This window comes from Coregonus lavaretus, assembly GCF_964263955.1.
Source record: "Coregonus lavaretus genome assembly, chromosome: 39".
NCBI lineage: Eukaryota > Metazoa > Chordata > Actinopteri > Salmoniformes > Salmonidae > Coregonus > Coregonus lavaretus.
In genome coordinates this window covers 25,280,487-25,307,293 of record NC_140026.1, presented here as the reverse complement: position 1 = coordinate 25,307,293, position 26,807 = coordinate 25,280,487, and the positions used below count along the sequence as shown (strand labels likewise).

At 41.3% G+C, this 26,807-nt stretch overlaps 1 protein-coding gene across 1 annotated transcript; it reads right to left on the bottom strand.

Annotated features, from left to right (window-relative positions):
- Positions 1 to 684: 684 nt before the first annotated feature.
- LOC311112842 (TBC1 domain family member 19-like) lies at positions 685 to 26,532 on the bottom strand (the record flags this gene model as incomplete). The annotated part of the gene is made up of 21 exons (XM_084155973.1): positions 685 to 2,123; positions 3,224 to 3,294; positions 3,486 to 3,601; positions 4,362 to 4,453; positions 4,680 to 4,789; positions 4,929 to 4,961; positions 5,070 to 5,114; positions 5,233 to 5,317; positions 12,793 to 12,855; positions 13,049 to 13,123; positions 16,571 to 16,683; positions 21,899 to 21,937; positions 22,397 to 22,469; positions 23,040 to 23,150; positions 23,231 to 23,277; positions 24,016 to 24,079; positions 24,266 to 24,340; positions 24,698 to 24,773; positions 25,958 to 26,003; positions 26,126 to 26,198; positions 26,434 to 26,532. 21 exons carry the CDS (start codon positions 26,530 to 26,532, stop codon positions 2,049 to 2,051), a joined length of 1,581 nt encoding a protein of 526 aa, XP_084012099.1. The 3' UTR covers positions 685 to 2,048.
- Positions 26,533 to 26,807: the final 275 nt, after the last annotated feature.

The following is a 26,807-nucleotide window of genomic DNA, read 5'->3' as shown; positions in this document are numbered from 1 at the left end:
GGATGGGATGGCAGTCATGGGCTCATGATGGCACATCACTCCTGTAGAGCATTGTTTCAACCACAAGGGTGCCAACAGTGGTGGCTAGTCCAGACCAGGGAGAACAAAGGGTGGCTGATAAGAAGTCACTGGCCCCCGGGGGGTGCATTAAGCAGGAAAGGCTGTGGGAGTCCGGGTGAACAGGTGGCAGATGTACCAGGCATGACTAAGTCGCAAGGACTAGCATGAGGGAGAGAGAGGGAAAGAAGGAGGGCAGCAAAAAAAGGAACAGCATAATTTGATACGAGCACACAGAATGGATCGGGGGAAGGCAGCCAAAGCAAAGGCAGAGCAGATGCTAGGGTGGTACTGGGGGGCAGATAATGTGTAGTTGCTCAGTGCTGCTACCTGTCAATTACTGATTCTGCCTACCGACTCCTCAGGCTCAATGCTCTGGTGAGCTGCCAAAGTACAGTACGCCACATCCAAATATTTACCCTATCCAAAAAGACGATGCAGCATGCATGACCACATTTCTACTGCTGTTGCAGAATGGAAGGAGGCTGTCAAACAGAGATCTAGGGGCCATATGTTACATATATATGTTACTTCTTAGTGAAGGGCTAAGGAATAATGAGTCTGTTAATGAGTCTGAATACAATACTACAGAGGTAAAGTCAAAATTGAAAATACAAACTAGTGGATCTAGGTTTCATGACTTTATTTTAATTGAATGAGCATTGAAAAACAAAACTAAGCTATGATGCTATGATTGATGCCCCCTTAACTCCGAGACATTGACCTTATTGGGTAGGGGTAAAATGTAAGAAAAACCTGAAATTAAACTGTAAATAAAAAATACGTCATCTGGGCACATACATTTGACAATGGGCACAAAACTGAACAAAATAGGGTAAGGGATCAAATAATAGGGCGAGACAAAAATACAAATATAGCATGTGAACGCAATAATTCATGAAATCCATAAACATTTTACAATAATTACATAAAAGAGCAATTCAAACAAAGGTGCTTCAATTATAATTTTCACAATTAAAAACAAAAACAATAAAAACAATACTGAGACAAAAACAGTGTTGTAATGCATATATACAGAAGTCATATCTTATAATATCTTGCATATTAAAAACTAACATTAGAATATTTGTTTAAGACTTATTAATTATGACTTAGATAATGAATTAACAGAGATAATGTTCTTGAGGAAACCGACACTAACACTTGATTATTATTGCAAGGAGTGCTTCATGAAAATATACATTTTAAAACCCCATTAAACACCCCTTAACACATCAATGGTCACACTGTAGATAGCTACAACTACTTCCCACTGGGCACAGACATAATTTCAACATCTAGTTTTGATTTACATTTGGTTGAGTTGTCAACTAATGTGAAATCAACAAAAACTGTCACCATGTCATTGGATTTAGGTGAAAAGATGGGTGAAAAAATGACAAAATTCCCTAAGGTTGATGACTTTTTGCTAATTCAATTAGTTTAACACTTTGATTCAATGTCATCACATTGAATTGTTTTGTTAAAATGACATGGAAACAACATTGATTCAACCAGTTTTTGCCCAGTGGGTTTCCTCTTTCACACTGCCAATTACAACCCAATACAATACTGTTCCATGTAATCCAGCTTCCAATAGACTCATCAAGCTGGTCCCAAGCATTGGCATATGTATCATCTTACTTAGAGGGCATAGCTTAAGCAGGTAAGATTTGCTTAGCTTATCTGAGGGCTATACTTACATACTGTATAATATATCTAATAATATGATACATGGTGATAACTATTTCTGTGGCGTGCATGCAGAGGGACATGCAGCTTTGACACAGTGAAAGGAATATGGCGAAATGGATATACAAGGTTTCAGGGTCTTTTTTTGCCTTTTCATATTCCATATACGGTGTGGTTGGCATCTCTGACTCTGACAGACGATCACTGGCGTTGGCATGGTAACAGCTTGACTGCACAGGCAATTGTTCACGTCTCCTCCGGTGAGTGCACACACGTCTCACACACACACACGCAGGTCCTCAGATGACAGTGGCGAACAGGAAGATCTGAATGAGGGGCATGACCTTCAGAGTTGAAAGGTCGGCGAGGACGGCCTGCGGTAAGGGAGGTCGTCAAAGAGAACACACGTTCATTAAGCGGCCATTTTGTCAAAACGCTGACACACACTCCCTGACCAACAGCAGACTCACACCAACCAACCAGTGGATGTAATAAGGTTCCATGTAATAACGTTTTTCCAGAAACTATTTTTAGTGACTATTTTTTAAACACTATTGAGCTGCAGATTCCCCTTGTAGGCTTCATGCAGGGAATATGCAATTCTCCCAGCCTGGCCTTTTGGGATTACATTTAGGGCCCTATCATGTTTACAGAAAGGGTCTAATATTTCAGGCCCTCGGCACAGGCTCTAAAAATAAGGAGCCATGTTATGATCCCTTCTCCAGTGGACCAGGTGGTAAATGAGCAAGCAAATACTGTGGCCCAGCATCTTAGCATCAGGTCAACCTGATGCCTGTGCGTCACACTTTGGATTAACTCCCTAGGAGGGGGAAGGCAAGAGAGGGCTAGGGGAGGTTTACCTTAAGGTTTACTATGGCTGTCAGTCAAATGCTCTGGGGAGACAGTGTAAAGGCTGTCTTAAGTGGGTACATGGACATGAGGCTGGGGCTGATGTAAAAGGCATTTGGAATAATTGCATTAAGAGGGAAAATGTATGCCATGCAATGTGAAGTTCATGGTGCAATGCTCTATATATGTGTGCTTTGTATGTTTTCGTGTAATCTGTACTTTTCCCGATAGACATTTAACAACACTCAAATGGACTATCTGACTCTCTGTACCCTCTCTCTCTCTCCCTCTCTCTCATGCACACAGACAGACACACAGACAGACACCCTGTGTACACCAAAATAATGACCCGTGCACATTTCGGTGTGAGCATTTCGGGGGGAGTGGCGGTTAATGGGGGGTAGGAGGGGTCGCAGGGTGTTGGGGGGGCAGAGGGCTTGAAATGACCAGCCAGCGTTTTTAAGGCATCTGCATGCAGAAGACTGGGTTACTGGTGCTGGCTGGGAGTCAGGGGCTATTTCAGTCACCACGGGCCAGAGTGGAGGCCAGTGTGTGTGTGTGCGTGTGGGAGAGAGACAGAGGGAGAGAGACACCTGCCTGTGGCCTCAGTGAAAAGCACACTCACCTCAGCTGAGGCCAGTGATGTCACCTCCATCAGGTTCTCAGCCCGGAAGGCAAAGACGGCCGCCGCCAGGACTAGGGGGAGGAGAAGGGAAAGTGAGGTCAATGCCCACTATACAGTTGAGCATCAATGCAGCCCTAACACCATAGCACTCCTCTAAATACTAGTGAACTAATTAATACTAGAATGCACGGTCACAAAGTTGATAGTGTTATTAATTACATTTCTTACATTGAGGAGTAGTTTCACGTGAGTGCTGCCATACCTGCTACGATTTCCAGTGAGTCGTAACCCAGGATTCGGTCCCACAGCAGAAGGAGCTGGTCAGTAGAGAGGTACCCAGAAAACGCTCTCACCATCCACTTAAAGGCAATACGCAACCTGAGGGTATATTCAACAGTTGAATAGTGTCGCATCATTCTTTCATGTATCATCATTGGAGCCCAAATGTACACTTCACATTTCCCTTTTTATACCTGAATGAAAGATAATCATACATATTCTATTCATACATATTCAAAGCCACAGCCATTTCCAAAGTCACAAAGTAATGTATTTGTAATATTTGTCCACTAGATGGAGGTATATGCTTGAACTAACGCCATTCATATCAATAGAGTTGTATAAAGGATGGGTTGGGGTGTGTGTGTTTTTGGTTTTACTATCCTTGTGGGGACCAGAAGTCCTCACAAGGATAGTAAAACAAGGAAAATTCGGACAAGTGGGGACCTTTTTGCAGGTCCCCACAAGGAAAAAGGCTATTTTAGGCTTAGGGGTTAGAATTAGGGTTATGTTTAGGGTTAGGGGTTAAGGAAAAACAGGATTTTGAATGGGAAATAATTTATTTGGTCCCCACAAGGATAGTAAAACAAACGTGTGTGTGTTCTTGTATTACTATCCGTTTGGGTACTGTAAATCCCCCAAAGTCCCCTCAAGGATAGTAAAACAAGGAAAATTCTCCCTCGTGGGGACATTTCCCACGTCCCCACGAGTATAAATAATATTTTAGGGTTACAATTAGGTTATGGTTAAAATTAGGGGTTAGGTTTAGGAGTTAGGGAAAATAGGATTTTGAATGGAAATCAATTTTAGGTCCCCACAAGGATAGTAAAACATATGGTGTGTGTGTGTGTATACTCACGGCTGAGCGCCTATCTCCCGTAGATGGTAGAATAGCTGGGGGAGATGGGTCTGTAGCAGCCTCTCAAACTGTAGGCACAGAGAAACTATACCCTATGGAATAACATGAGTAATGTGAATACACACACACATACAGTACACACACAGACGGACACAGAAACACAACCGTATCAATACGACATACTTTCATGAACACAAACATACATGAAAAGACATAGCTATACATAGAAACACAAATATGAACAGAGAACAGACAGAAAACACACTCTCTCGCCTCTCTCTCTCCCTCTCCGTCTCTCTCTCTCTGTGTTCAACTTACGGAGGTGGAGGAGGAGACGGAATGCAGCCTGAAGAAGTAGCGTACATACATCTCCCTAAACACACTGTACAGCTTGGAGGGCTCGTTGTACAGGAAGCAGAGAGGGGCCACTGGAGGACACAGACACACAGTAACACCTCAGCACTGGATCTACATACAATGGGTGTCCAGATTCTTTTTTTAAAGGGTCTATTTCATGATCACAATTTTAGCAGGTACTATGATTTAGAAGGTAGAAGCCGTACTTACCGTACATTGAAAAACCATGGAATGGGATGACACCTATACGGAGGAGAAATTGAGAATAGTCAATCAATGATTGAGCACAAGCATAAAGGGCTACTTATATGTGTGTTGGTAAGTGAATTTGGGGTTAAGGACTTTTCTCACCATTTGGAGGATACACCACAGCAAACTCCTCAACTCCCACCTTGCCTGCAGGTAACCAACCATGACATCAATACCCTTTATGAGATTTCCCTTAAAGAACACTTGTGATGATTGTCAGTTAGATGAGATAATATGCATCCCCATCAAGGGTAGAATGGCTCACCTTGAATGTAGGATTTGGGAGGAGTGGCACTGTTGTAGCTGAAGTGCTCCAAGACCGCAGTGTCTCGAGAGAAACATAGCAGGACCTATGACAACAGACACACACAAATGCATGCACACACACACACACACAAACACAAAATACACATTAATATATGATTTGGTCAGTGGCAAATTAATCTGTGCTTGAGTTGCTTCAATTACGCTCAAGGAGAAAGTCTATTAAAAAGACGTCTGGCTTGCCCAGCTCCAGCATTCCAGGATCTTCTGAGAAATCACTTGGAAACTAACAGAAACTCAAGTGGCAGCACGGTTTTTCAGACGACAACATGAGAGGGGTTTTTAGATGGTAATCTCATATTCTCTTCCGATTGGGAATACATTTCAATGACTCTGCCCCACTTGTGTGGCATTATGTTCAGGAAATGACATGGTCGCTCAATCAACTGAATTATGTTTTAATCAACCGATTTCGCCGGTTAAGGTCATTGAGTCACAGCAGATGGGGACTGTGTATGAACTGCAGAGCTGGGGTCAATTCCATTTCAATTCCAGTCTATTCCCACTGGGCACAGACGTCAGTTCAACATCTAGTTTTGATTTACATTTGGTTGAGTTTTTAACTAACATGAATTCAACATGAAATCAACCAAAAATTGTTAAAAGTTGGGTGAAACAAAGACAGTGCCTTTACGCTGATGACTTTTTGCAAATCCAATCAGTTTTCCACGTTGACGCAACGTCATCACATTGATTTGTTTGGTTGAAATGACGTGGAAACAATGTTGATTCTACCAGTTCTTGCCCAGTGGGCTGAATCGGACATGGGATTTTCCCCATAGGAGTGCAGTTTAACTCTTCAATTGATTGGACTTAAAGACATGCTCCAGAACTTTGGCAACTACTAAGTATTAATTAAACCTCTCGCTTTGGGCTGGATGTGTCAATGTGTAGTTCATACATGCATAAGATATTAGCAGAATTACTGGCTTACCTCAATTAGCCACGAAATCCCTAGTTTGAAAACAACTGTTTCTTTCTGGAAGCTGTGCTGCGCCATTTTCCCTACAGTTTCCCCCATGTGGGCCAGCCCCCTAGCAATTCGAGTACTAGCCAATGAGCTTCAGCCCCTCGCCATTTGAGTGACAGGTACCAAGATGCACACACAGCAGAGCGAGAGAGAGAGCAATGACGTGGTGAAAAAACAGTGCCTAGTGAAAGTCTACACACCCTTGCATAGTCTTCCTATTTTGTGATTCAATTAGATTTTTTTCCTACAGATCTACACAACCTACTCTAAATTTTCAAAGTGAAAGAAAGTTCTAGAACATTTTCCTAATCTTTTTTTTATTTTTATTTTTTTGGCCGAAGATGTCTTGATTGTGTATGTCTTCACACACCAGAGTTAATACTTGGTGGAAGCACCTTTGGCAGCCATTATATCTGTGAATCATTTTGAATTATATTCTACCAAATTTGCACAACTCTTAGGGCAACCATTGTTTTTGTCAAAATGGCTCAAGCTCAGTAAATTTGGTTGGGAATCATGGATCGACAGCAATATTCAAACCTTGTTTCTGATTATCAAGCAATATTTGTATTTTAAAGTATTGTGGTGGCAGCATCATGTTATGGTTATGCTTGTCACCGGCAGGGACTGGGGGAGTTTGTTAGGATCAAAATAAATAGAAAAGGAGCAAAGCCCAGGTAAAAAGTTTGAGGAAAACCCGCCTCAGTCTTCTGAAAACCTAACCCTGAGATTTAATTTTTCCATGTGGCAATTACACAATTTTTAATGCCAAAGACACAGTAAATTTGAGATCAGAATTTTAACACCCACAGTGTTAAATTTAACACTTTCTTAGAAATTATATGTGACCCACTGAAATAGTATTAAACAAACACTTTTCAAAGTGTTCACAAACTAACACCCCTAGAGTGTTGGTCCCTAACACCATGGGTGTGGCAAATTCCGACTTAAATTAACACTTTATTGGCCTCCCAAGTGGCGCAGCACTACAAACCCGGGTTCGATCCCAGGCTGTGGCACAACCGGCTGTGACCGGGAGTCCCATAGGGCGGCGCACAATTGTCCCAGTGTCGTCCGGGTTAGGGGAGGGTTTGGCTTTACTTGTCTCATTGCGCTCTAGCGACTCCTTGTGGCAGGCCCGGGCACCTGCAGGTTGACTTCGGTTGTCAGTTGAATGGTGTTTCCTCCGACACATTGGTGTGGCTGGCTTCCGGGTTAAGCGGGCGGGTGTTAAGAAGCACGGTTTGGCGGGTCATTGTTTCGGAGGACACATGGCTCTACCTTCACCTCTCCCGAGCCCGTTGGGGAGTTGCAGCAATGAGACAAGATCGAAATTGGATATCACGAAATTGCTGAGAAAAAGGGGGTAAAACACTTTTTTAGTGTTAGGAATAACACATGTAGTGTTACAGTATTTTTGGGGTTTTAACATTGTAGGTTGTAAATCCTTATTTGCATATTTCTCAGCATGCCTTTCAAGTGAATGTGAGAGATACCCACTCATGAGTGTGTTTGTTAGTGACAAAGACATGGTTGTTGCATTCAATAACTCCTAGTCCTGAAGCCTTCACCAAGTGACTGCTAAATGCATGTGTTTGAATTAAAAGTAAACCCTTTATGACCATATATTATTCATCTAGTTATGGCCTAGTTATCCTCCACATTGTGGTCTGAAAATCTTGGTTCATGGGCCACATCAGACCTGCAAATCACAATAAGCTGGTTTGGGAAGTGATTAGTAATTCCTATCGGAATCCAGCCAGAGGGAGGATATCCCACAATTATAATATTTTATCACCCACAACCTGCATTCAGAATGACTGCTATGGTGAAGGACTTGGCAAACAAGACTACCTAAACCATCTCACTAACAGGTGCAATAAATCCAACCCCTTACAGATTGGATTAGTTTAGAAAAATGTTAGTTATTTATCTTTGTATAGTGTAAGATCAATTCATCAATCAATGTTCATGCAGAAACATAGATATGAAAACAAACTATTCTAAAAATCAACCTGCAACAAAGCATTCTGGGAAGAATGATAATGAGGCCCCTCTCACGTCTTTTTCATTCTGAGAGAGTTAACGGAAATGAACTCAACACAGTCGAGTAACAACAATACCACGCAGTGTTGATTCCACTGTGATTCAAATAACATTTATAACACATTTATTCACTGCATGTGGTGTCAATTTCAATCCCACTGATATTAACCCTGATCAACACTCAGATATAACACACACACTCATCGAGATTTTAACACTTGCAAATTTGCTGTGCAGAATGGCGTTCCAATAAATGTTTTGTCCTGAATGGTCCAGTCTCCGTCCTGACTTAAATCTGAGACAAGGTTTGAATATTGCTGTCCATCATTGATTCCCAACCAAATGTACTGAGCTTGAGAAACTTTGACAAAAACAATGGATATATGTTGCCCTAAGAGTTGTGCATAGTTGATAGAATCTTATAAAATATTATTCACAGCTGTAATGGCTGCCAAAAGTGCTTCCACCAAGTATTAACTCTGGGGTGTGAAGACATACGCAATCAATACATCCTCGTTTTGTATTTGTTAGTAATTTGGAAAATGTTCTATAATCTTTCTTTCACTTTGGTGAAAAATGACTGTTGCTTCTACATTGATAAAGTTGAATTATTAAGTTACTGGTCCCCTCCCCCATGTCAAACACTTGGATTCATTATTAAGGGGACAAGGTGACATCACCTTAACTCTCATTTTAATACCGCCTTGTAACGAACATCGGAAAAGGCGTATTTGCAGAGGGGGGTGGTTTATATAGCTAGATAGCTACTCTACTGGTGCCAAAATTTAACTGTAGGGTATCAGCAAATATAATTATACGTTTCCCTATTAATTTATGGCAAAGATACTTAACTTACATTTCATCTGTGTCTGGTGTTAGCTAGTTACTGGCTAGCTAGGTCTTCAGCCAGCATGGAACAAAAGGGGGGAAAGGGTCGTTCAAAACTCAGACGCATTGTCATCCGTCAGTGCTGCTGTGAACGGCATCACAAGAGACATGCCAAACGGGAGATGTATGTATGTATGTATATATATACACTACCAGTCAAAAGTTTGGACACACCTACTCATTCAAGGGTTTTTCTTTATTTTTATTATTTTTTACATTGTAGAATAATAGTGAAGACATCAAAACTATGAAATAACACATATGGAATCATATAGTAACCAAAAAAGTGTTAAATATATTTTATATTTTAGATTCTTCAAAGTAGCCACCCTTAATGACAGCTTCGCACATGCTTGGCATTCTCTCAACCAGCTTCATGAGGTAGTCACCTGGAATGCATTTCAATTAACAGGTGTGCCTTGTTAAATGTTAATTTGTGGAATTTATTTCCTTCTTAATGCGTTTGAGCCAATCAGTTGTGTTGTGACAAGGTAGGGTTGGTGTACAGAATATAGCCCTATTTGGTAAAAGACCAAGTCCATATTATAGCAAGAACAGCTCAAATAAGCAAAGAGAAACGACAGTCCATTACTTTAAGACATGAAGGTCAGTCAATCTGGAACATTTCAAGAACTTTGAAAGTTTCTTCAAGTGCAGTCGCAAAAACCATCAAGCGCTATGATGAAACTGGCTCTTATGAGGACCGCCACAGGAAAAGAAGACCCAGAGTTACCTCTGCTGCAGAGGATAAGTTCATTAGAGTTACCAGCCTCAGAAATTGCAGCCCAAATAAATGCTTCACAGAGTTCAAGTAACAGACACATCTCAACATCAACTGTTCAGAGGAGACTGCGTGAATCAGGCCTTCATGGTCAAATTGCTGCAAAGAAACCACTACTAAAGGACACCAATAAGAAGAAGAGACTTGCTTGGGCCAAGAAACAGGAGCGATTGACATTAGACCGGTGGAAATCTGTCCTTTGGTCTGATGAGTTCAAATTTGAGATTTTTGGTCCCAACCGCCGTGTCTTTGTGAGACGCAGAGTAGGTTTACGGATTATCACCGCATGTGTGGTTCCCACCGTGAAGCATGGAGGAGGAGGTGTGATGGTGTGGGGGTGCTTTGCTGGTGACACTATCTGTGATTTATTTAGAATTCAAGGCGCACTTAACCAGCATGGCTAACACAGCATTCTCTAGCGATACGCCATCCCATCTGGTTTGACCTTAGTGGGACTATCATTTGTTTTTCAACAGGACAATGACCCAACACACCTCCAGGCTGTGTAAGGGCTATTTTACCAAGAAGGAGAGTGATGGAGGGCTGCATCAGATGACCTGGCCTCCACAATCCCCCAACCTCTGACCAATTGGGATGGTTTGGGATGAGTTGGACCTCTGAGTGAAAGGAAAAGCAGCCAACAAGCGCTCAGCATATGTGGGAACTCCCTCAAGACTGTTGGAAAAGCATTCCAGGTGAAGCTAGTTGAGAGAATGCCAAGAGTGTGCAAAGGTGTCATCAAGGCAAAGGGTGGCTACATTGAAGAATCTAAATTATAAAATATATTTTGATTTTCTAAACACCTTTTTGGTTACTACATGATTCCATATGTGTTATTTCATAGTTTTGACGTCTTCACTATTATTCTACAAGGTAGAAAATAGTAAAAATAAAGAAAAACCCTTGAATGAGTAGGTGTGTCCAAACTTTTGACTGGTACTGTATACAAAAGATTGAGTATTATCTATGTAGGTTGTGTTAGGTTAGAGCGTGTACACAGAGGGGAGATAAAGGTGGTAAAAATAACATGGACACCAGACTGTATAGAATACCACTAGACTAAACTACTCTCACTCCTACATACACAGTCTTCCATTCTAACAGATATAGTTACACACACACAATTATACCCACAAGGGTTCTTTGCAGAGGGATAGGGTTCTACCAAGAACCGTTTTGATCACAAGAACCCTTTTTGGAAGACAAGGGCTCTTTGTAAGTCAAAGTGTTCTACCTAGAACCTTTAACATCTTAAGAACCATTTTTGGAAGAAAGGTTCTTTGGGAGGCAAGAAGGATTCTTTGGAAGGCAAGAACGGTTCTACATAGAACCATATATAATATTTCCCAGCATGCTCTATTGCAGGGAGATTTTCAGAATTGTTTGTATTACTTTAATATATGTGTTTTTGCATGTACATTGATTGGTTTATTAATTTTATGCTACACAAAGATAAATAACATACTGTTTTCTAAACTAATCCAATCTGTTAGTAATTGGATTTATTGCACCAGTTACTGAGATGGCTGTTCCAGTTTAGATGATTGAGGTAGTCTCAGTATTCAATCTTCGCTATCCTGGCAGTCATTCTGAATGCAGGTTGTGGGTGATTAACAATTCCACTTGTTGGATATCCTAACTCTGGCTGGATTCCAATAGGAATTACACATCACTTTGCAAGCATAATGTGACTTGCAGGCCTGATATGAGATTCCTAACTCCACTGTGTTAGGGTATAACTAGGCCCTCAAAGAAATGCATGATATATGTAATGTATTGTCATAAATAATACCATTTTAAAGGCTAATAAGGCTGGTGGGTTCTACCCGTTCATAGAGGGTTCTAGGAAGAACCTTTAGATGATAAATTGGTTCTTGGTAGAACCCTTCATAGAGGGTTCTAGGCAGAAACCTTCATAGAGGGTTCTAGGCAGAAACCTTCATAGAGGGTTCTCGGTAGAACCATATACAGGGGGTTCTTTGAAGAACCCTACATTGAGGGTTCTATATACCCAGCACCAAAAAGGGTTCCCCTATGGGGACAAACCGAAGAACCCTGTATGGTTCTACTTAGCACCCTTTTTTCTAAGAGTGTATATAACATAGAGGCTCCCCTATCATGGTTTTGAATACCCCTATCAACCAAAATACTCGGAGCAAGTGCTCATTCAAAGAACCTGATTTCAGCGCATTTCATATGTCCATAAATACTTGCATCAGACAACACTATAGTGACAGATGAATGTCTCCAGTCTGGTTTATTTGTTAACTTCCGTGTTTAACTGAAAGATAGCAACTATTTCGCTGAATGCTGCGAGCGGTTTACTGAACAGCAGTGGCACGACAGGTTATGTAATCTCTATGGTGGCTTATCCGCTCTGCACTGATAAATCATCAATATTGACTGTTCGTGAACTCGCTATGCAGTTGTAGAATTCTGTCAATATACAGCTCAGGTCTAGGTTGAGAGAGACTAACCTAAAATTAAAAATATCAAAAAGAGACAGTGCATCAGAGGCTGGGCTCAACTCCATTTTAAAGAGATGCTCTGGTACTTCTGTATACTTTTTTGCCAGTAGTTCTGACGAGCCAAAAGTGGTCCCCGAAAATGGTGTCCTACGTCACATATTGTATGTGCAGATACAGTCGCTAGTGAAAGTCAACACACCCCTTGCACATTCTTCACATTTTGCTGCCTTAAAGGTCCTGAACAGTCATTCTGCTGAGTAGGTGCTTGAGAGAGAGAGCGAAAGAGAGAGAGAGAGCCAAAGAGAGAGTGAAAGAGAAAATGGATGAGGGAAGATGAGTCACACTCACCTGATACAGGAAATCTTCAAACACAAAGTAGTAGTCATCATTACTCGCAGTCAGTTTCACATCCTGGAGAAAACAATGTAAGGACAATTGACAGCAAAACAAAGCTATAAGAAATAAATACCTGACATCACTACTAGTTTGTAAAGAACATAGCGGATGAGAAAATAAATAAAACCAAGGTTCTCCACAACCACACGTGTTTGCATGTGCTGTGTTGTAAGTGTTTCCCTGCTTGTATTGGCACACCAAAGCCTACCTTGTAGATGAGGTTGTCCACCAGCAGGTCATGGTGTATGACCCCAGCCTTCAGCTGCTCATAATGCATCACATCCTGTCGAACAAAACACTTACAGTCACTTACAAATAACATCAAACTAAAAGATACAACCTCCACAGTATGTACAAATAATATGGGACCATCATTTATTCAAATTCTTGACCACTCATTCCAATACAGAAAGTGGGTCTAAATGAAACTAAAGACAGCAGCATTAATTCTGTTTGCCCTCTGATACAATAATCTATTTGAATTGAAGTATTACTACTATCTGATGTCCTTAAACCACCTTGTGTATTGTGTCCAATTTATGTGCTTGTTGACATTGACATGACCATGATTTAGTCAGACGAAGAGGCAAGGTTAGTGTTATGGGAAGTACTTCAACACTTAAAACACTTCACACCACATAGTTAACATCAGACATGTCTCCGGTCTGAGAAAAGCTATCATAAAAGAACGAGGCTACAGAAGACAGGGAGGAAAAGAGGAATAAAACCTAAACGCTGACAGACTTCAAGCACTTTGCCAATCAGAGACTGGTGGGGAGAAAAAGAGAGATGGGGTTCGGGTTGCTTGTCTGAATCAAGAGATAGGGCTTCCCAGACATATTCAAAACGCAAAGATGGATATTGTCAATTTGAGACATTAAAATTCCCTTTAAAACATTAAAGGGGCAATCTACGATTGCTACATAAATGTTTTGACTTTTAAATTAATGACATATACCCATTAATTCTTGAAGAATATCACTTATAAATGCCTCATTAGCTTAGTTCAACTGTCGTAACCCACCAGAACCCAAAGAATAAGCTTGTTTTATTCCAATGTTTGTAAACAATTTAATTGTAAACAAACACTGTATAGCCTCAAAACATTAATAAAACTATCATTTTGATATCATGGATGGTCAGTACTTGCATCCATAGCTCTTCTTATCAACTGTGTGCACGCATTATCTGTGTTGCTCTTGCCAACCCCCATTGTCACACCTCAGAGGTTCTGTTGTGATTCCATCATGTAGGTCTGATATCTGATTCGTTACCTTTACAGTAATGTTATTAGTCAACAACTCAGATATTGAATCCAAACAACTCAGATGTTATAAAAGGGTCTTAGATTAATTGTCTCTCTCTTTTTTTTGTTCCTGAACTGCTGTGGTGAGATAATCTCTCTCTCTCAATTCAATGAAAGGGCTTTATTGGCGTGGGAAACATATGTTTACATTGCCAAAGCAAGTGAAATAGATAATGAACTCTCTCTCTTTCTTTCTCTCTCTCATGAGCTATGGGCCACGGCACAAGCCATGGTTTCTTTGTCTCTCACTCTCTCTCTGATAATGCCTAGAGTAGTGCCTTGTAATGCTTGTTAATGCTTTGTAACTTAAGCTTTATGTCTTGTACGTGAATCCATTAATAAGTTATTAAATAATACTTGCTTTGATATTCGCTCTGCATGACCATTCCTTGATCTTAGTCAGCTAAATGCATAATACTTGATAGCACATGGTTTAACTATAGTCTCTTGCATATTGATATTTATCTTATGGAGTCAGATAATTCCTTTAATGGGCTAATTGCTTAGTCTTATTATGGGTTGTATGTGAGGTAGTTATAATATCATATGTATCAAATATTACCACAGTAACAAGTGATCAGGGTAGGATGTCATACATTTTATTTTAATTATTTTTTTAACTAGAAGACACAGGACGTATAAGGATACCCAAATCCATTTATTGTTTGAATAAATCAGACCCTTTTATTTGGTAGAAAACAGCCTGAAGCAGTGTTTGTGTTTACTGAGGTTCTCAATCACAAACAACAATAACATTCAAATTAATATGTAACTTAAACTTGACATTCACATTAACTTTCCTCCCTGTCCTTTGGATGAGAAGGCAAATACTGTATATCCACAACAACACTTTCGGATTGACATTTCCACCCTTGACATTCCAATTTAACAGCTTTGCAATGCTTTACTTCCAGTACCTTAAGGGCATTGTGTACACAGCTGCTTCTGTGCCACAAACCAGCTGTAAGTGGCTGTACATAAGGAGTCTATGCCTAACATAGTGGGTAAAGAATGGCCGCCCACCACCTCCATCCATCGCCCCGTGGGAAGCCCTGTCTCCTGGGCGAGGCCCTTAAAGGCATCTGCCATCCATTAGCCTGTCTGCGCTGGAGAGCCCTTATTAACATGAAGGATTGTGGGATGCGGGCTACGTCATCGGAGAGTTGATGGGTGGTGGGTGACGGTGGGTATCTGGGACATAGTGGGCATGTTCTGTTTAAGAGGATGGTGGTGATTGGTTAATACAACCTGGAGGTCGTCCTTGAAGATGTTTAGGTTATACTCTATTAACATAAATCTCTGTGCATTGACACAATATCCTGAGTGACCTGATATGTCATACAGACTAGAGCTAGTGGCACACATAGAGTACGGATAGTGGATAGTCCTCTCTCCTGTCCTGAACGTAACTCTGTTTGTCCTACTGTCGAGCCTGGTGAAGGTAATGCTCTACAGACCTCCGCTGGATCCCTGTAACTCTCCTAGGGGATCAATCTTCCCACGGCAGGGGCATTGTTTAATCGGCCTGCGGCGAGGCGGGGGTCCGATCCCTGGGTTATACAAATGCGGAAGGGCACGGTCATTTGCCACACAGGGAGAAGGCCCTCTTGTTTGAGCTAACTTTGCTAAATCGCACCAGTTTGATTACGTTGGCGGTCACAGTGCCCTGGGACGAGTTACGGCAGGATGGTGTAAACAGGAGCGCCACTAATTTATGGCCCGAGGATTGCCTCCAACTGCAGGAACCTGTACTATGAACTAGGCATATGGCATTCGGGTATTCAGTCTATAAAATACGTATACGTATCTACATGTACAGTAAGTGAATTTCTTTAGGACAATGTCTAATGCCAAAGGAATGAAGATATTTTTTGCTAGAGTTGACGGTTCAATCAACTGTAATGCTTGATAAATCTAATTGCATGCAACCTTCTTTATTGGAAAACTTATTTGAAGCTACGCAGGTGGTAACATCCATAAACACTCATAAATATAAATTAGGATAAACATACGTGCCCCCACATTAACATACAGCCAATGTATGGAGAAGAACCAACACAGGTAAATATGACCTGAGTTTCCTTTCTACCAAAACGACCCCCCTAAACAGTTCCTCTCTTCCAGTGTGAATGATGGAGATAGGTCATGTCAACCATTAACACTGGAGAGGGTTCAGAGAGTGAAAGAGAAGGTTCAGGAAGAGGTGAGTAACTTCAAGCCCTAGAAAACATGGGTCTTGGGAACCGCAACAGCTGTGTGTGCCTGGCAGGTTCATAACAAACACAGGCAGACGGAGAGAAAACCCGGAGTAGCAGGTTCAACATCATTGTCTTTAACATTAACATAATGATACATGAATCTACAAAACATTGGTAACCACTTAACCAGTCAGCGTGTTTGTGTGTGTGTCTGTGTGTGCGTTACCTCAGGCTCATTGGTGGAGTTGAGGATGAGGGCCCAGAGGTCAGCTCGTAGGCCGGTGGGACAGCCCTGTCTACTGTACTGCTGGGCAGCTGCACTGTCCTGCTCACTCACCACTGGAACAACACACACAGAGGATACACTCATAATACAACAATAGTATAGCAGTAGTTACATTATATCACAACTGAGAGAGATCTCCTTTATATACATTTAAATACTTCATTTGAATTCAAAATGAAAATAAATATATTACACACTCCACTGACTCACACCACTGTAAACATACCAGGACCATAACAAAATGTCTCACTGTCATTATAGCAACACAACTTTCCCCATCTGATAAACACACAACTAAAACAAACTGACTGCAACCGATCACACCAGACCCTATCTGAATCTGAACCTTCCATCTTGCTCCTTCCACTACAACAGGTCCCAAACACACATGGCCCTTGACTCCACTCACTCCAGGTGTCGGAGAGCCAATAACACAATCCAACATAAACATTCTGCCCTCCTGTTCCTCTTTAATCGACATTTAGAGTGCTATCCTCACTTGGTCTAGCGTCCCCTTGGCCTTTGCGGTGTTAAAACACATTCCTACCCATGTAGAACAGACTGTGAGGGCACTAAGGGGTTGTATACAAAATGGGTCCCTGTGTTATTATGTGTCCCCTGGCCAGGCCTGGACTCTGATTCAGCCCTATAAGAGGCGTCCCCGCTAATGTTTACATTAGGCTCAGCATACAGGGATAGGGTAGAGTGCAAAAGTGTAAGGGAGACTAGGCCACTTGAGAGGGTGAAGGAGAGGATTAGTTATGGCAGGAGCTACCTTTAGGGGTTTCCGATGGGAGTGGGGTGAAAGGTGTGTGTGGTCTTGTTCTTCTATCCTAGTGGGGACCTGAAATCTCCAAAAGTCCCCACAAGGATAGTAAAACAAGGAAAATTCTATTTTAAGCTTAGGTGTAAGGTTTAGGGTTACAATTAAGGGTTAGGTTTAGGGGTTAAGGTTAGGGTAAGGGTTAGGGAAAGGGTTAGGGAAAGGGAAAGTAAGATTTTGAATGGAAATCCATTTTAGGTCTCCACGAGGATAGAAAAACAAGTGTGTGTGTTAGGGCTGGGCGGTATACCATATTTTACTACAGTACCAGTCAAAAGTTTGGACAAACCTACTCATTCAAGGGTTTTTCTTTATTTTTACAATTTTTTACATTGTAGAATATTCGTGAAGACATCAAAACTATTAAATAACACATATGAAATCATGTAGTAACCAAAAAAGTGTTAAAAAAATCTAAATATATTTTATATTATTTTAAAGTAGCCACCCTTTGCCTTGATGACAGCTTTGCATTCTCTCAACAAACTTCATTAGGTAGTCACCTGGAATGCTTTTCCAACAGTCTTGAAGGAGTTCCCACATATGCTGAGCACTTGTTGGCTGTTTTTCCTTCACTCTGCGGTCCAACTCATCCCAAACCATCTCAATTAGGTTGAGGTCAGGGGATTGTGGAGGCCAGGTCATCTGATTCGGCACTCATCACTCTCCTTCTTGGTCAAATAGCCCTTACACAGCCTGGAGGTGTGTTGGGTCATTGTAATGTTGAAAAACTAATGATAGACCCACTAAGCCCAAACCAGATGGGATGGCATATCGCTGCAGAATGCTGTGGTAGCCATGCTGGTTAAGTGTGCCTTGAATTCTAAATAAATCACAGACAGTGTCACCAGAAAAGCACCCCCGCACCATAACACCTCCTCCTCCATGCTTTACAGTGGGAAATACATATGCGGAGATCATCCGTTCACCCACACCGCGTCTCACAAAGACACGGCGGTTGGAACCAAAAATCTCCAATTTGGACTCCAGACCAAAGGACACATTTCCACCGGTCTAATGTCCATTGCGCGTGTTTCTTGGCCCAAGCAGGTCTCTTCTTCTTATTGGTGTCCTTTAGTAGTGGTTTCTTTGCAGCAATTCAACCAAGAAGGCCTGATTCACACAGTCCCCTCTGAACAGTTGATGTTGAGATGTGTCTGTTTCTTGAACTCTGTGAAGCATTTATTTGGGCTGCAATTTCTGAGGCTGGTAACTCTAATGAACTTATCCTCTGCAGCAGAGGTAACTCTGGGTCTTCCTTTCCTGTGGCGGTCCTCATGAGATCCAGTTTCATCATAGCACTTGATGGTTTTTGCGACTGCACTTGAAGAAATGTTCAGGATTGACAGACCTTCATGTCTTAAAGTAATGATGGACTGTTGTTTCTCTTTGCTTATTTGAGCTGTTCTTGCCATAATATATACTTGGTCTTTAATCAAATAGGGCTATCTTCTGTATAGCCCCCTTTCCGGATTGACTGACCTTCTTGTCACAACACAACTGATTGGCTCAAACGCATTAAGACGGAAATACATTTCACAAATTAACTTTTAAGAAGGCACACCTGTTCATTGAAATGCATTCCAGGTGACTACCTCATGAAGCTGGTTGAGAGAATGCCAAGAGTGTGCAAAGCTGTCATCAAGGCAAAGGGTGTTTATTTGAAGAATCTCAAATATAAAATATATTTTGATTTGTTGAACACATTTTGGGTTACTACATGATTCCATATGTGTTATTTCATAGTTTTGATGTCTTCACTATTATTCTACAATATAGAAAATAGTAATAATAAAGAAAAACCCTTGAATGAGTAGGTGCTCTGGCACCCCAATGGTGGAACAAGCTCCCTCACGACGCCAGGACAGCGGAGTCACTCACCACCTTCCGGAGACATTTGAAACCCCACCTCTTTAAGGAATACCTGGGATAGGATAAAGTAATCCTTCTACCCCCCCACCCCCCCCCCCCAAAAAAATATATATATATATATATTGTAAAGTGGTTATCCCACTGGCTATAAGGTGAATGCACCAATTTGTAAGTCGCTCTGGATAAGAGCGTCTGCTAAATGACGTAAATGTAATGTAAATGTGTGTCCAAACTTTTGACTGGTAGTGTATATACCGGTATTCATGCGTGCATGGGCAGGTTTGGTTTTTTACTTTACCTTCTATAAAGGTATTTCCATGTTTGGCTTTTTAAATGTGATATACCACTCCATTTTTATAGTTTACTCCGCTACTTGAGTTGTCACTCAAGGAGTGCAGTTATTCTTGCCTGACCACTGTCACTTGCCGACCGTTCACTCTTGACTTCAGTCTTCATGGTCAATGCAGCAGATACAATATGTTGATGACAACGATTCTGATTTCCACTTTGCTTCTTAATATAAATCCACAAGCTTTCTATAATTACACTATTAGTTTGTGTATCTTACTGTCTGCAAGCAGCTAGTTTGTCTTTTCTTACCAAGATGTGGCTAAAATTGTTAGCCGCTAATGCTAATCGCTAGTTAGCTGGCTAGCTAATAAATGTACTGAGTCAGTAACTAGCTAATACAGCCTGATACCAGTGCTGATGTAGGCCTAAATAAGCAAGTTGTTTGTCCAAGAGTATCTTCTAAATCAGAGAGGAATAGGCAAAGCATTTATACGTTAGCTACATAAAGTAAGAGAAAACATTTAATGTAGCCAATGAGTATAGGGTCCCACTCCACTGACCAAAACTTGGTTCCTACCCTGTCACATAACGCCTCCATAGAGATTCTAATTTCTAATTCTATGAACGCCTCTCTGGCTTTTTCATTCGTTGTCATGTCAAACAACACTGTATTCAAAGTGTCCACTATTACATTCTAACTATAGAATAATATTATTATTATTATTTTTCCAACAGTTCACCCAAGTGTTTCAATCTATACTGAACAAAAATATAAACGCAACATGCAACAATTTCAAATATTTTACTGAGTTACAGTTCAAATGAGAAAACCAGTCAATTGAAATAAATTCATTAGGCCCTTATCTATGGATTTCACATGACTGGGAATACAGATATGCATCTGTTGGTCACAGATACCTTAAAATAAATGGGCCTCACAATGGGCCTCAGGATCTCGTCACAGTATTTATGTGCATTAAAATTGCCATCGATAAAATGCAATAGTGTTCATTGTCCGTAGCTTATGCCTGCCCATACCATAACATTTAACATTTATATTTTAGTCATTTAGCAGACGCTCTTATCCAGAGCTTACAGTTAGTAAGTGCATACATTATTATTTTTTTGATTTTTTTATACTGGCCCCCCGTGGGAATCGAACCCACAACCCTGGCGTTGCAAACGCCATGCTCTACCAACTGAGCTACCTCCATGCCAGCCATTCCCTCCCCTACCCTGGGCCAATTGTGCGCCGCCCCATGGGTCTCCCGGTCGCGGCCGGCTACGACAGAGCCTGGATTCGAACCAGGATCTCTAGTGGCACAGCTAGCACTGCGATGCAGTGCCTTAGACCACTGCGCCACCGCCACCATGGGGTCTCTGTTCACAACGTTGACATCAGCAAACTGGTCGCCCACATGGCGCCATACACGTGGTCTGCGGTTGTGAGGCTGGTTGGATGTACTGCCAAATTCTCTAAAACAATGCTGGAGGTGACTTATGGTAGAGAAATGAACTTTGAATTATCTGGCAACAGCTCTGGTGGATATTCCTGCAGTCAGCATGCCAATTGCAAGCTCCCTCAAAACTTGAGACATCTGTGGCATTTTAGATTGTCCTTTGATTGTCCCCAACACAAGGTGCACCTGTGTAATGATCGTGCTGTTTAATCAGCTTCTTGATATGCCACACCTGTTAGGTGGATGGATTATCTTGGCAAAGGAGAAATGCTCACTAACAGGGATGTAAACAAATTTGTGCACAACATTTAAGAAAAATAAGCTTTTTGTGCATATGGAACATTTCTGGGATCTTTAATTTCAGCTCATGTTGCGTTTATATTTTTGCTCAGTGTAAATCGCAAGTCATATGGTAATTGCAATATTTGGTAAAAGATGAGGCCTCGATTTTTTGCCCATATCGTTCGTGCAGCCCTACGTGGCAGTGTAGAAATTATATCAAATTCGATCAACTTTTGGTTGAAGTTTGACTGAACAGTATAAAACAATCAGAATGGAGAAAGCCCCATTGAAATCACTTAGAATGTACAGTATATATATTTAAAAAAAACGGAAAAATATTATGATATATTTGGGCCATATCTCCCAGCCCTAGTGTGTGTGTGCGTGCATGAGTGCATGCAGTATCAAAAGTCCCACTTCAATGTCAGGAAGACATATTCCAGAGAGGACCAACTGGCTACGATACAATAAGACAAAAAGAGAGATACACACTACTAAATAAATAGGATCCCGAATGAACCAGCCATCTATCTATCTTACCTTTCTTCCCAATGCGAATATGCTCGCTTTCAAACAAATCTGCCCGGCGATAGGAAAAAGAGGGACAACAAAAATATATCAGTTGTCAGCCTGAAGTGGATCTGTTTCCAGAACGGACTACTGTATCAGTTTGATTTACAAACATAAGGCTCTGAATACAATGATATTTAAATCCTTCTTAGACACACAGATATTGCTTGAGAGATGCCAGACGGCCGAATGTCATGAGAAATATTGACACAAACTGATAAGATATCAACTGAAATGTTCTTTGTTTATCCCGATTTATTTCTGTATTTGATAGGTAAACATGATTTTATGTGATGATTTTGAATAATTTACTGTAGACCTAGAAGTTCGTCCAACTTGATATGGAATATGAATTACCGCTAAATGATCCATCATTCTCCATTTCAAGCTTTGTTTACAGGCCGAAAAGTATGAGTATTTTCATCAGGACACAGAACGCTAGCTCAGTGCAGGTTAGTTGAGTTTTACCTGGAGGTACGTGTGTATGGTCGTCAATACCCAGCTGCCCCGTGGTCAGGCTCAGCTCTGAATAGGCCTCTCTCTGAAGGGACAAAACATACAAATTGGAGTAAACACCATTGAGTCATCATTAAACACAAATCATCTGGGATTTACCATGAGTAGGTCTTTCAAGTGAGATACTGTAAATGATACTGCTCCATGTATTACATGCACTGTATCAATAAACACACACAGACATATAGTTCCTGTTCCCCTAAAGCATGGCAGTCAAACTCATTCCATGGAGGTCCTAGTATCTGCAGGTTTTGGGGTTTTCCTTTCAATTAAGACATAGACAACCAGGTGAGGGGAGTTACTTACTAATTAGTGAACTTATTTCATCAATCAAGTACAAGGGAGGAGCGAAAACCCAAAGACACTCGGCCCTCCGTGGATTGAATTTGACACGTGCCCCAAAGTATAGGATGTCTCATAGATTATACTTCTACAGATGCAGTATAAATGCATAAACACACACACTTAGTGTTTCCACACACAGATGGTTCAGCTCAAGTGTTTCTCCTACCACCTGTGGAACGACACACAGACACAGACAGACACGCACGCCACAGACAAACACAGACACACACACACACAGTGTTTCCCCTACCATCTGAGGTATGCCTCTGTCGTGGAGGGGCACCTGGATGAGGCCCCAGTGACTCTTTGCGCTGGCCTCCTCACTGCTGTCATGGTTCGGGTTCCGTAGGCTGATCAGCACCTGGGAATCATGGGAAATGGAGTCATTTGGAGTATTAAGTCGCCAATCTGAACATATTGATTGAGATGAAGTACATTTACCTCCAGAAAGTCTTTGGGGGCATAGACAGGCCTGAAACGACTTAGATCTGTACAAAAGGCCAAAGACAAAGGAGCATTAAAGTTTTTCTTGCGAATAACAATAATATTGTAGTCATAACATAGATATAACAATGTAATTACAACATAACACACACAGATGCTGGGTGGATGGTTGCATCATCAAGCTAACTTTGGTGACCACTGAATGGATAATATCCATTCAATGGTCATCAAAGTTAGCCTGATGATGCAACCATCCATAGTATGTGTTGGCAAATTAGACATTAATTTAGGTAATCTCCAATGGAGAGAAATTGTATAACGTCTTCACTGGAAAGAGAATTCCCAGCAAAGTCAGGCAGTTAGAAGTTATCATCTTCAGTCTAAGTCAAGTGCATGGTCAGTCCAGAAAGAGAGCATGTTAAGGTTGGAAGGGGAGTTCCACTCGTTATCGGAGCGAGGCGAGGCCCAGGAGTCTGGTTATCCTCTGGATTCACAAGGCCTGCTGTTTATGCCAAGGCCCGGCACACACTCGTAAATGTTATTATACCCCCTTCTCAGATAGCATTGTTAGGAGACTGTTCTGTTACACAGAGTACTGTGCACAAGCAGCGTTAACCAACGGTAATGCACCTACGCAAGAGGTATATAAGTATGCATGGCACACACACACACACACCCTTAATTACAATGGCAAGGGTTACATCCTCCTGCAATGTTAAAATAACTCTAGTTAATCCACACTTATAAACAGTGTCATCAACATGGAGTTTGTAGATAAAGACCTGGTTCGTCTGTCCCCATCTCGTTCCACTTGTTGGTCAACTCCTTCTGCTCCACAGCTGGCCTCTACAAAACAGAAAGTTAAGAATTGTCAATAAAGTAGTTTGTCAACAGACTGAAGACATTAACACTGAGATTGAAAGACCTCAAACATTTGAAATATATACTGACACACAGGGCCCTCTGAGAACATTCTTGATGACCTCATCTTAGATTGAGTACCCTTTTACATGCTGTCATAAACCAATTTACCTTACGAGCCAAGGGTACACCCAGCTCTGTGCACATGCTGTTCAGGCTTTTGAGGATACGCTTCTCCCAGCTTGCCTGTAGGGGAAGACACACACACACAACTATATAGGTCCCCATCTTTTCTATATACTTTATATCTGGTTTTAGTCATTTAAGTTTACACTGAACGCATTTTTTCCATTCCGAAAATATATATATATTTGTTACACTGTTTCGACTTAGGCTACCGGAGAAAACGCAGTCCAAGAATTTCAATGGCAGAAAAATCCCTTCTTCACCAAAATGTATCTGCTTAACTGAAACATATCTTCTATGCTAAGTCACCAGACAAATCTGAGAGATAGAACCACAAAAGAGATGATGAAATGAGAAGTGATGGAGAAAGGAAGAGAAGGAATAGAAGGAGAGAGGGATGGAAAGCGACAGACCCACCTGGGCCTTGCGCATGTACGCCAGCGGCTCCTTGGCGTGCTCTGGGGGAGCTGCAGGGTGGCTGGGGGGCAGCTGACTAGAGAGAGAGAGAAAGAGAGAGAGAGTGAGTAAGAGAGAGATAGAGAGAAGGGGGAGGGGAGAGAGAGAGAGAGAGAGAGAGAGAGAATAGGCTAATTTCGTCAAATAAATGCATGACAATCAACCCGTAAAAACAGTAGGATCCTTTACTATCAGCAACATATTGAAGATTTTTTATTTATTTATGCAATCAAATGACTGGGGGAAAAAGAACATTCAACCAAGACCATCTGAAGGCTATCTCTCCAGTTGAAGGAGAAGGGTTCCTCCACTGGACCACCTCATGCCTCCTGTCTTTGACCATTTATCATTCAGCCTAACCAAATGACTCTGGCCGTCTGGAGGACAAAAACAGGATCGAGTCCATTGAAGACGGCCCTTGTGTTATAAAACACTCATCTTTATCTAAACACGTCACCTAAACGGGGACATACACGGATGACTCATGTTCAAAAGAGGAAGGCATAATTCAACTCTTTATGTTGTAGTGAAAAACTGGCCATCCTCAAGTTCAGGCAGTTGGTTCAGGCAAGGTAGGTTTAACACTGTAAAAATGCACTTGGGAAGGATTACTCAGCTATCTGAATTACTTTGTTTTCATCTCACGACAGTAGGACACCATGGTACTCTTGAGTGACTTAAGGTGACTCGGGCTACATTTGGTCAAACTGAACAACAACTCATGATTTGATCATACAAACAGAGAAGCTGAAAAAGTGTTGTCTGTTTGAAAAATAAATGTTAGCAATGCAACGAACATGCATCTGTCTGTCCATATCTGATGCAAATAGGTCTAGACAGACAGACATTACAGGAGGATAAAAGCATGAGACCTCCTGGCATTGGATGATGGTTGGAGCATTAGTGCTAGTTTTGGGATCTGGTTTGGAGTGTGGCTCTTGGCCAAGACTAAAGCGCAGAATCACTTTTACTGGAGTCTGTTTTAAACGAGCATTGGCTGAACATTTCAGGTGATTCCCTCTCATAAATGTTATATAAACAGTTAGAACCAAACTTCAGTAAGGGAACATACCATTACACCTCCCTTTCTCTCTCTGCCTGATCTCTCTCAATCTCTTACTCTCTCTCTCTGTCTATCTGTGTGCCTGTGCGCGCATGTACATGTTATACATTTTATATGCTTATACATAACAAAACATGTTTTATAGAAAAAACACTTACACGTGCAACTCTCTGTATACTGCATTCTGTAGCTTTCTCTCCCAACCTGCAACACAAAATAAAGGCATTCATTTGCAACATGACCTGCATGATATTCAATGTATGTCCAGTCCATGACAGCTTGCTAGCTATTACCCACAAAAGAATTATTTTGCATCACGCGCTTACCTGATACTTTGAGAAAATTACGAACGTCTTCTTTTACAGATTCTAATTTTATCTCGGGTCTATGCAAACACTCCTAAATAGAATAAGAAAATAGTTTAGCAAATTCGCTACATAGCTAGATATTTTGGCATGTCAAGCAGTTAGTTACTGGTTGTAAAATCAATATTATAGCTAGATAAGGCAAATATTTGTATAGCTTTGACAGCTGTTAAATGTCACAGCAGCAGACAGGTAGGACAACATTCGTTGTTGCACATGCCTTTCGGTAAATGCTTTCGGTTCTGCAGAGCAGCTAGCTAGCTACTCACTTTGGCCTGTCTCTCTATTTGAGAGTGTAAATGAGTTCCTTTCAGTCGCTGGACAATTTGCGCAATTGTGAGTGATAACTCCGTTCCCTCATCCATCATTTTCAATGATCGTTTTGGTTTATCTACACTACGATAAGGCAATTACATTTTCAGAATCCATTGGTTATTCGGTGATGCAGCCTCTGGCCTCTGCAGTGGTTACTTAGCAACTACGGACTATGCATGTAGAGGAAACAAAAAATACGAGAAATTAGTTCCTATCCCAGCTATCGCTCCTGAATATAAATATTATAAATGTCTACATTGTTTATTTTGTTGCTTGATAGTTATTTATTGCATTACCAGTGTGTTCATTGTGAATAGCCTGCAAGCTC